The sequence below is a fragment of the Pezoporus occidentalis genome, unplaced genomic scaffold (genome assembly GCF_034315485.1).
Source record: "Pezoporus occidentalis ecotype Australia unplaced genomic scaffold, CSIRO_AGI_Poc_V1 ctg23, whole genome shotgun sequence".
NCBI lineage: Eukaryota > Metazoa > Chordata > Aves > Psittaciformes > Psittacidae > Pezoporus > Pezoporus occidentalis.
This window is the reverse complement of record NW_026914180.1, coordinates 11,708,163-11,720,000: the sequence shown is the minus strand read 5'-3', so window position 1 is coordinate 11,720,000 and position 11,838 is coordinate 11,708,163. Positions and strand designations below refer to the sequence as shown.

At 37.9% G+C, this 11,838-nt stretch overlaps 1 protein-coding gene across 13 annotated transcripts in view; it reads right to left on the bottom strand.

The window, feature by feature from the left end:
- Positions 1-11,838, bottom strand: part of EPC1 (enhancer of polycomb homolog 1) — a 72,235-nt gene that overhangs the window by 2,685 nt on the left and 57,712 nt on the right. For 5 of the 13 annotated variants that reach the window (XM_062621610.1, XM_062621599.1, XM_062621611.1 and 2 more), the window contains 4 exons: positions 8,090-8,215; positions 1,022-1,140; positions 854-940; positions 81-222 (listed from right to left, as the gene is read on the bottom strand). In XM_062621610.1, the coding sequence (XP_062477594.1) occupies positions 81-222; positions 854-940; positions 1,022-1,140; positions 8,090-8,215 (474 nt within the window). The remainder of the gene's footprint in view (positions 1-80; positions 223-853; positions 941-1,021; positions 1,141-8,089; positions 8,216-11,838) is intronic. The other 8 variants (XM_062621600.1, XM_062621603.1, XM_062621604.1 and 5 more) reach the window with 5 other exon arrangements.

The following is an 11,838-nucleotide window of genomic DNA, read 5'->3' as shown; positions in this document are numbered from 1 at the left end:
AGAAAATACTCAACTCCAGACAGACATAACTCCACTTTAAACACCAGAATGCAATCAAATTCCACTGAATAGCTGCATACCTGAGGCTTGAAGAATGCCATTCACCCCAATTCCAAGCACCACGTCATCCTTCATTTTGAATCCCATCAGTTGTTCTGATGTAACCAAAGCGGAAGCAGCAAATTGAGCACTAACAGAATCCAGTGTCTTGGAAACAAAACCCTAAAAAAAACAATGGTGGCAAATACATGTGATTGAGGCTTCCAAGAGTCAGTACTCTCCCCATTTTAAAGCTACACACAAACTAGTAAAACAAAAATCAATACATGTAAGACAGAAATGCGGCCCAGCCATTCTCTCAGACCAAACTGTCGGCATTTGGTAAAACTAACTAAAATCTGAACTGTCATTTTTTTAATCATGCACTTTTAGGTCTATTATAACAACAGAGAAGAAAATCCCCAACTATTTAAAATACAGACTTATTTCCAAAGTTCTATGGAACACTGTTTCACAGGTCAACTTGGTTTCATGAAATTCTAAACCAGAGGCTCAAGAGGCTCAGATTTCAAACAACCTCTGAACCCTTGTATGTGGTCCATCACCACTGTAATCACTATAAGTTTATGAATATTAGACACTTCCAGAGCTGTATAGAGAACATATTTAGGAGTTAGCTTTAGTTATTAACTAAAAACCCTTCTCTAGAAATCCCCCACTATCAAGAGGATAATGACATGGCTGGAGATCTCTGCAATTCATATTTATTAGGCTTTGAAAAGGTCATTAGTTGACCTGACCCATCTTTTTTGTTTGTTTAAGAGGGAGCAGAGGCAATGCCTGCTACACTCACCTGCAGTGTCCCTTCTAAACACTTTACAGAATGGCTATGATGTAGATTCAGGCGAAAGCCACTTTCCTGTTGGTTAGTTTCAAGGTTCTATGGCAACAGTTGACAATTAGAGATGAACCCTGGTGGGAAACAATGAGGGATAAATCATAGCACAGACAAATCCCTCACCTGTGATGTGTTGGCAGAAGAATTACTATTTGCTTGCTGTTGATGAATTTGTGCAAGCTGCTGTTTCTGCATTAGTGCCAGTTGCTGCTGATGTTGCTGGTATTGTTCGGCTGTAAATGCTGAACAAAATATAAAATGAGAAAATACTATATCAAAAGAAGTAGATGCTGTGTATATAAACACATCTATTTTTTAATCCTAAATAATACTAATAAAATAATAATACACCACAGCAAGAACCTAAGAGCCTTAATGCACCTTTATGACAAAAAGGCTATCATCGTCCTGGAAATTTTTGTTCAAGTCTTCCCTTTTTAAGCTGATTTTCAGTATATAGGCTGTAAATGCTCTGCTGCTTTCAGCTCAAGATAATAAAAAGGGAGGGGGAGCAGGGAACCAAAACACAATCAAAACCGGCAGAACTCTGTAATGACTGATTAAAAAGAAACTGCAGGTAGAAATGGCATCACTGTTTTCACTTTGTGAAATGACAGTATCCGTATTATTACTAAAGTAGGCTAATGTGCAAAGCTTGGCCATTGCAGGCTTTCAGCCCTCACAGACAGTGTTCTGATGGTAGCGAATACCTAAAATTAAGATTTAAGTTTAGTCAGAAACATTAAATTGGGCATGCCTCCAACTGTGCAGGCTAAGACAGTGCAGCGTTTTTTTGGTTTTAATCACGTGTACAAGCAACTCCAACACAGAATTTGACAGAACTATATGCTTATCTCTTAAACCTTTGAAAGGTGACCCAATAGTGCATCAAAAATCAATGAGAATTCTATCCAGCTTGCCCACAATTGCAAAATTGATAAACCCAGCATTAATTGTACAGATTCACAAGGGGATGCCCAGTGGTGGGGACTCATTAATTCATTGATTAACTTCGTAAAATGTTTTACCCAAAAAGAAAGGAAGCCTGTTTCCAATTTAAAACTGAACCAAGGCTGAAATGTGAATCCCCTCGCAAATTCTGCGTAGGATACACCTGTTTTTCCTTCAATTTTATCTTCACATAAAATGCTCTCAAGTAAGCTCTGTAAACAGTATTCACAGACTGCAGTGGAAAGTGCACTTTTGGGGAAGTCTGCTACTGTTTGGCAACAAATCACTTGAATCCTGTTCACAAACTGCAATTCAAAAAAATTTTTTTTTTTGGTTAATTTACCTCTTCAGGCTTGTCTGCCTCAAGAAAATCTGTTTCTATCAAAGCTATGATCATCTCCTGCTTATGGACACAACGAGATTCTGGATTCTGAAGAGCAATTGTACCTTATGTGTAAACTGGAATAACAGATCAATACAATCGGCTAAACAAAAAAAGAATTAGTGTCTGTAAACAAACAGAGCAAACACTGCTGAGCATGCATTTTCCCAGTGTATTTGTGATATTTGGTTTTATTTATTTTTAAACACTGCTCCAAATTCTTCTAGCCTGTACTGGAAATAGCACTGATTTATTACCAGCACTTTGCCATCTGAGTACTTGAAGTTATAAAGTTTTATTCATCTGTTACATTCAAGTTACTAATTTTCTGTAAATAATATACATCAGCAAGTAGGGATGTAGCACTTATCTATGTTGCGTTAAGTGGCAAATTATTTCCCAATGCTCATGAAATCTCGTTTCAACTTGCTTTACTTCTTCATGTTTTAAAGTTATTCCTAGGGGAATAGCTTAGTAGTAACACCATTCACAAATGCCTTCACTAATAAAAAAAAAACCCCAAACCTAAAACTGTAATTTTTAAAACAAATATTCAGGATGTGGATGTTTGAATTTTAAATCTACTTTATATAAACTAAAAGCCCTTTTGATTTTCTTAACTGTCACCAAACACATTAGTTAGAGCAAGAAAGCTTCAGCACATAAACACGCAGAAAGCGGAATAATATGTAATAAAGGGAGAAAAATCCATGTACAGTTCTGCTACTGATAGAGGTTTCCTTTATACTGATTAGTTAGTAGTGATTTATTGTTTTTTAAAAACCCCTAAAATTCAGAAGTGGAATGATTTAGCCAACAGAGTGCCAATGGCATAGAAAGTTTCATGTATTATTAGTTAGGTATTATATTCTACAGTATGACACAATTATGTACGATAACAGACACAGTAAATTCTCCATCCCTGGCATTGTTCAAGGCCAGGCTGGGGAGAGCCTTAGGCAACCTGGTCTAGTGGAAGGTGCCCCTGCCCATGGCAGGGGGTTGAAACTAGATGATCTTAAGGTCCTTTCCAACCCAAACCATTCTATGATTCTACGATTCTATACTGCTTAGGAACAGGTTGCATAAGTGATGTAAATAAAGATAACTTACAGACTGAGAGAAATGGGCAAAAAAGGATATGTTACACCACCATCTTTGCCTGAATTAAAATTTCCATCATCATAACCATCTCACTTTTGTCCATCTGATTAAGTAAATTTATTAACAGATATTTTCAGTTTTCAAGCCTTAAGCATATGTCAGATTTTAGCTATGAAAAAAAGAGCTGTAAGCACAGCCACCTGTGTTGGTTTAACCATCTCCAAAGTAATCGGGGATTTTTTGGAAAAACAGGAGATACAGAGTTTCTTGAGACAAGCTGTGTATTTTAGGATAGCCATTACTTAGGACAGCCTTTAAGTGCTCCCCCTTCTTTCTGGGACATTAAGACTAACTGTATTTTTCAAACTGTGCATCAGTATAAGTACTCTGTGACCCTTACAGCTCTAAGTTTCCCCCTGCTATAAGAACAGTTATACAGCTCTCAAAGTAAACAAGTGACAAAAGAACACTTACATGACCACCACCCTCATCTATATTCAAACTGCTCCTCTTACTTCTGCTCAAATATCCAAATACACTTACAAAAAAAAAACCTTGAAAGTATCATGGAAATGGCCATTTACCCATCATGTCTGAAAATACACTCAAGAACAATTTATTTCAAGTTTTCCAATTTAGGTTAAAACATTCTGCAATGTTTTTGCTGTTTACCTTACTATAGGTAAAAGCCTACTAGACATTTCAAAATACTGTTTAAAACACTATCAGAGATTTACTGGGAGATTCTGAATTAAACAGTTTCATCCAATTTAGACACACAACACTGCCCATTAAAGGACTGCTGCAAGATACAGCCTCCTAAAATAATCTAATACTCCATTTCACAGCATACCCAGATGCTTACACACCAGAAGAGAGTATAGACTGTAATTATGTAAGATAGCTCTTCCCTCTCCATGCTGAAACAGCACTACATTGAAGGCTTTACTGAATGCATTACTACTGATCGATTATTATTTCTTCTGAAGACCTGCAAATTAGGACACAGCATACTTTATTCCTCTTCCATTAAAAGCCACTATGTATTCTGCTCACTAACACTGCTCTCAGAGTACAGTCTGTATCAAGTGACATGAGGGCTGGAGCACCTCTCCTATGAAGACAGGTTGAGAGTTGGAAGAGTTGGCTGAGAGATTGCTCAGCCTGCAGAAGAGAAGGCTTAGGGGAGACCTTACAGCACTTTCCAGTACCTAAAAAGGGGGCCCAAGAGAAAACTGAGGAGGGACTTTTTACAAGGGTGTATAGTGACAGGACAAGGGGGAATGGTTTTAAGCTGACAGAGGGTAGATTTACATCAGATATTAGGAAAAAAATATTCACTGGGAGGGTGGTGAGACACTGGCACAGGCTGCCCAGAGAAGCTGTGGCTGCCCCATCCCTGCAAGTGTTCCAAGGCCCAGCTGGACAGAACTTTGAGCAACCTGGTTTAGTGGAAGGTGTCCCTGTCTGTGGCAGGGGGTTGGAACTGAATGATCTTTAAGGTCCCTTTCAACCCAAACCATTCTATGATTCTATATTACATTTCTGTTGAAAAAATAAGCCTATATGTTGCTTCTGAAAACAATCCTTCCCATGCGTAAAAAAAAAAAAAAGTTTGTATGTACCCTGCATGAGAGTATTCCACCTATTTAACTTCAGATACTCATTTTCTGTGGCACACAATTGTGACTGGAATTGGGGAAAGCGTTTCAGGGAAATCACACACATGCTCAGCACAGTGAAGTCATAGGTGTACTGACTGCCTGTGCCTCTACATTTGCAGTCACAGCCTTAAATTCCTCAAAGACCTAGACTAAGTTCAAGTATGTTTTTTCTAAAAGCAATTAAAGTAGAATGCACTGCAGACCATAAAATGTAGCCACTATTAATGGGTTAATTCATATGGCTTGCAGAGAATTTTTCTTGCCTACAAAGCTATCATGGATGCAATTGCACAGGTGCCAAACTTAGCATCTTATTAACACCATTTTCTCTAGAAAAACAGCAACATTGTCCCCAAGGGACTTTCTTCCAGAAGTTTTGCTACCTCTTCTCATTTTTATTCTAAAGAGAAAGGCTGCAGCTGGAAATATTTCACCTGTGTCAGAGAAAAATAGTATATGCAGAAATGTAGCAAAAATTAATGTAATTTTCTTTTGTGTCATACACTTGTCTTTTATCTGCCTAGAAAAACAAAAACAGCAGGCAAAAAGCAAACCCAGACCTTTTCTATATCCTTCAATCAGCAACCACATTTCTAGTAACTCAGAAGAGCATTGCTACATTAAGTTACATGTTCCTGATACTACTGGAGACCTCCAAGGCTTTAAAAAAATTAGTAAAGCAACAGACAACTGGACAACAGCTTCAAGTAAAAAAAAAAAAAGACAGAACATGCAATGGTTAAAGACGAGACATGAGATTTTAAAACAGATTCTCACTTCAGCAGCCTTAGACAGGAATGCAGTGTTTAGACTCTTCTCAAACAGTGTACTAGGGCCACAGCAGTCACAGCTCCATCATACAGTAATGACTATTTAAGACTACAGAATTTACTGATTTGGACAGTGACAAAACAACCAGTTTCATTCACTACACAGAATCCAGTGAGGAGTGGAAGTGGGAATACCTCAACCACCACTACTGATACACTGTAAGTAAGAACATTATCATTTCAGAATATCTCAACTGTCTTTCATAGCTAACAACTGCACCTTCTCCCAAAACATTTACATGCTTTCCAAGACACTTTTAAAAATGTATACAAGTCACCTGACTCCTTAACCTAACCCAAATCCCTTCCTGACCTGAAGGATTAGGAATCTTCAAGATACAACCCCACCTGGAGTTATCCAGCTCTCAAGATGGCTGTCAAAAGATCAGTAGCTCAAATTTTACTGAGAGACTAGTCTACATAAATGTTTCTCTCGCTTTTTTCCAGCATACTGTTTTGAACTGGAACAATTAAAAGCCAGTATGCTTCCAAACTGTTTCTAGTAGAGTTCTGAATCAAGTTCAACATTTCAGGTGGGACAAGCTCCAGGATTTGAAGTCAGTACACTGAGTTATGCTGTTATCCTCTTCATTTAGTAGCTTGGGAGATGCATGCACCTATTCTGCAGCTGTATGAGTGCTGTACTTTGGCAGCAAGGAAGGGAAATGTTTTGCGGCTTACAGACCACAAAAAGGAATGGAAGGTAGAAGAAAAACCTTCAGGAGTTTGCAGCTATGAACACAAGGAAAGAACCACTGTACATTACTGAGAATGACTGACAGGATAAATGACTGCTTAGTATCCCCTTAGCAACAGCCACCAATTTTGTGTTGTTAAAAAACTGAGTTATTGCACACTTCATTATATTTTCCTACAGTCATTTCCATGACTATAAGCAAAATACTTGTAGCCTCTGGGACAATTACATACCCCTTTTTTACTCAAATTAAGTCACTGAATAATGCCTTTCAATTGTTTGCGTATCTACCAAATTCTGTGGGATGCTGATATCAACAGGTGGCTTTTCCTGAAGCACAGACTGAGTGATGCTGTCACTCAACTTCTCAGAGATTCATAGCTCTCAGCAGTTTTATACTGCAATATAAAACTATTTTTGCAGTGCTAACTAATTTTACCACAGCATTTAACATGCACTAACCTTACAATGCTGTAGCTTATATTTAGCTTCTCTGAATGCAAGCCCTTTCCAGAAGTGGCCAAACCAGTGAGGAGGGAGGCCAGCTGTGCAATCTGTATGAAGAGATCAGTCTTTGCATGCTAAGCAGCCACAGCCTCCCCTCCCAACTACTGCTTCAAGTTTTACTGTGAGGTGACTCACTAGCTGTTACTCTGCTTCCCTTAAGTAGGAAAATACAGACTTTAGAAAAATTGACCACAAGAACCGATTTCCTAAACCCTACAGAGCATATCCTGGAGAGCAGAAAAAGCATACGTACATGCCTGGTCCCTCTAGTAGAATTCCTTTTCATTTCCTGAATAGGACATGCCCCCTAGATCTGGTAGGGAAACTGAGCAAGCTTTGTGGATTAAACACAATGACCTATCGAGGCAAGCTTATTTTTTTAAATAAGACTAAAAATAGCTCCATCCCTGGCAGTGTTCAAGACCAGGTTGGACGAGGCTTTGGGCGATATGGTTTAGTGCGAGGTGTCCCTGCCCATGACAGGGGGGTTGGAACTAGATGATCTTAAGGTCCTTTCCAACCCTAACTATTCTACGAGTCTATGATTCTGTATTTTTAAAACTAGAGACTCATGAAGCTTAATTAAACCTTTCAACAAATGCTTCAGTCCTGTCAGACATTTAAAGAACTAGATATTTATTAGAGTAACTTTAAAAAATAAAAAGCAGTTTCTTCATAACATCAAGTGAAGTATGTTTTCATGAGCAGAAATGTTAGGTCCAGAGCGTGGAATTCCCTGAGCCTTCATAGCTTAGACGATGGCCATTAAAAAGTCAGTTTCAATCAGGTAACAGAAGAAAGATCATGTAACTAAAGCTTGCAATCGAGAAAACCCACGAACTACAGGATTACTGAAGTGTGTATCAAGATGATATATCATGTTACAATGTTTCCTTAACGGAAATACATGAAAGCATCACATCCCTGCTGTTTAAGAGAGCAATTAGTAGTTACTAACGCCAAAGTGCATGCAAAGCAAACATCATTCACAATACTAAGTAACCCAGAACATCACATTTTTTATCTCTATCTTATGAAAGATGTCATCTGGCTTACACTGCCTGGTTAGAGATTTTCTACTGTATATCAAGTTCTCACCAGTGAATTCAGAAGATTGGAGAGACTTAGAGCCATCAGTGTGATTTAGTATTTGATGTACCAGGCCCAAAGATGTTTCACTTTCTGAAAAGAAGTTCAAGATTGATTTTACTTAAACATGGCATTATTAGACACTATGAGAACATGAATCATCACACCCCTGATTATTACTAAAATAGCCTTGTATTTCTGACAGAGCTTCAGTGTGAAATTCCTAACATGGGAACGCTAGACTTAGAAATTAGAAACTAGATATAAGATCTATATACGTACTCTCTACTTGGTAGCAGAAGATAGCCAGACAAAAATAATTACTGAGGAATTTTACTAGCCATTGAATGAAAGCTAGAAATGCTTGCTATGTATTTATATTTGTCTGCCCATCATTCTTAGTACAGGTTTCCACAAAAATGTCACAGGCCAGCTGGGGTACACAGTTTACTCCACAGTTATAAATATGACCATCCTTCCATGAGATGCAAAGTGTAACAGTTTACACAAGCCCAAGAATCCAGAACTGTGGAGCAAAGTATTACTCCAGCTGGGTTAAAGTCGAGTAAGAAAATCTAGCATAAAACTGCAAAGTCTCAAAGTCTCCAAGTAAGTGTTGACTCTTCCACCACCCCCAGTCACATTTCCCAGACAAAAGAAGCTTTTCCTTTTAAAATGTCCTCCATCAACTAAACCTAGGGTAGGTTATCAACATCTGTTACTCCCAAGGTCGCTGCTTCAACTAGGTTCTCAACATCTCAGCCACAGATGGGCCAAGAATGTTAAGTTCCAATGACAACTGAAGATGGCCATTACAAATGTCAGTACTTTTCACGACCAAGTTTATCCTGCAACGTAAAAAACAGCATTTGGAAAAGGGAATACAGTAAAACAGACAGCAGTGTTGAGACTATTACAGATACAAGGGTTAAATAAAAAGATCTAAACACTGCCACAAAGAGTGAGGAGCTTTCTCCTGCTTCTTTCCAGGAAAGGGATGCCTGAGGACAGGTGTCAGGTATTCTTAATGACAGCTCAAAAAAAAACCCAATACAGGTCCAGCAACGAACACTGCAAATTTGGAGATGGAAATGCTAAACATACATTTGCGAAAAGGAAGCATAGTTCACCAGCCTGCTAGAACCCCAAGCATGCAAACTTACTTTTAAAAAGTAGATCAAGAGATGCAAAAAAAGCATCCAAGTTTACTTGGAAAAATGCTATTTTCATCTTATTCCCCACAGAAAAAGTTACTGAATAGCAAAACACAACTTAGAGTACATCATCTACATTTTCAATTTACAAGAAAATGCAAGGTAAGCTACTCTGTATACTTCAATTATATTCTGGATGCCCACAGGGTTTCATGTACAGTAACGTGTGCAATCACAAGTATCTTCAAGATTTTTCAGTAAGTCTTCTGCTAGAATACTTAAGCTTCTTCTCAAGGAAAGAATAACAAACTTAGTAAGCAGAATGTAGTTAACAGCTAGCCTCTTCAATCTTGACAGTTTGCAGAGTTTCGAGTGACCTGGCTTCTGGATGAAGGTAGAAAAGAAGAGAATGCAAGGCAGTTGCTTGGTCTTACTGTGGAACCTGGGAACCAGTGCTCAAATCCTTCACTTGACTGGCATCTCTGGTGAGCCTCCCAAACACAAGACTGCAACAGAATTATACGTGCTGTGCAGTTTTATATGCCTCAAACTTTTGATTACTAAATGCAAGTATCCAAAAATGCGGATGTAACACATCTAACATCAAGTCTCCAGCAGAAAGCAACTTCATGCCTGTGCTGGCCATGTATAATAGACTTGAAAAGCAAGGTTTTCCACAGCACTTTTTCCATGTCATAGCAGCATGTTGTCTGCATCATTCAAGATGGAAAAAGCTCAAGACTTCTACAGACTTAATATGGAAAACAGACAAAACTTATCATCATGTGATGATGCAAAATAAACACAGCAACATGACCACTTCTGCTGGCTGCTACAGAATCTCAGTATGAGCTTCATTTTAAATGTAAGCAGCATGATTTGACCACAACTCAGAGAAGCAGTGAGAAGATAAAAGCATTTTTTACAAAGAGAGATGTGTTAATAACTATTTTCTGGTAAAAAGACCTATTGTCACTTCAAAACCATAAAGGTCAAAGAGAAGCTAACCTAAAAATCCATACCTACAAACTCCATTTAAAAAGACAAATAAGAAAAAGGAACAGGGACACTCTGTAGGGTTGTAAATCTGCAGTAGTGACCATTAGAAAAACCTCAGTACATGTTAGACACCTGATGTTCTTCAAAGTATTTGCCACAAACAGCAAGATGACATTACTCAGCTGCTGCAGCTCCAACTGACATGCACTTCTGAAAAATCAAACTCAATATGTATGAGACAAACACACTTATAATCTGTGTAGACAACGTATCTTAAAGAAACTTTAAGAAACTGAAAGAACACTAGAAAATAAAACAGCACCAAGATGCTCCTTTCAAACACCTACACCTAAACAGACAATCATCATTACACCATATATATACATACTCATATACACATACACACCTCCAATGCCACAAGAATCCCAATTAAGATTACATATAGTTACGCAGGTACAATCTACCTGGTTATGTTAATAACAAATGGTAATTAGTGGTAACTAATTTGAAATTTATGTATTCAGACATATTTGCACCTATATACATGAACCTAAACTGCATGATATTTAAATCTGGAAAAGCTCGGAATACTAATTTAAATAAACCATCTGCATAGAAATCCAAGCACAAGCGAATGTAATATGTTAGGTACTTACACCTATGTATTACCCCTGCCACAGGCTTCAAAATAAAATCACACAGTTAAAACCCTGTACAGAACTCATCACCATAAATAATAATTGCATGAGGAGGATAAATACCTTAGTCACCTATTTTAGGAAAAAAGACTCTATAGGGGATGTGTTTGTTTACACACAAAGACATCAGACAATTTTTCAAGTCTGTGTGATTTTCAGATATCAGGTATTGCTCATTAATACTTTATAGTGCATATGTTATCTATTCATCACATTAGTTTTGCTTTCAGAGTAGTAACCTTATTCTACCATCTACCACAGTTCAGACTGGTCACTTGACAGAGGCTGCCCTCATTCAGTTCTGAGCTTGGTTTACCAATTTGAAACGCCAGAGGGGCAGAATTTAAATGCTGTACTTAGATCAGAAACTAGAATAACCTTCAGTTTTAGCCCTAATACATTTCCAGCAAGAGTCATAGAAGAGAAAAGAATTGGGGATGAGGATAAGGACCTACTGTAAGACAGCATGGAGAGAAAGCATGAAATAAAGCAGCAGAACAAACCTGCCCACTAAGTCTAAAAACGCAAAGAGGAAGAATCTGCAGAAAAAAAAATCCCAACAGGTGGTGCAGGGAGAGAAGGTGCAAGATATACCGGAAAACAGGACTGAAGTCATCTGATACCAGAGTAACACCCCTTGGTTGAGCAAATTTCCGAAACACCCACCCCCACTCCAATGTTATCTAAGTTTTCTAATTGGTTTTCAAAGCCATAATTCAAAATGGCAAGCAAAACATGATTCTATAGAGTCCTTACAAAATGGTGGTGAACTTTTCAAGTTATTTCTTTGTAAAAAAGTAATTTTACTTTCTATAGAAAAGATAGCATCCAATGTACCATCTGATCAAAATTCAAGTTAAATTTA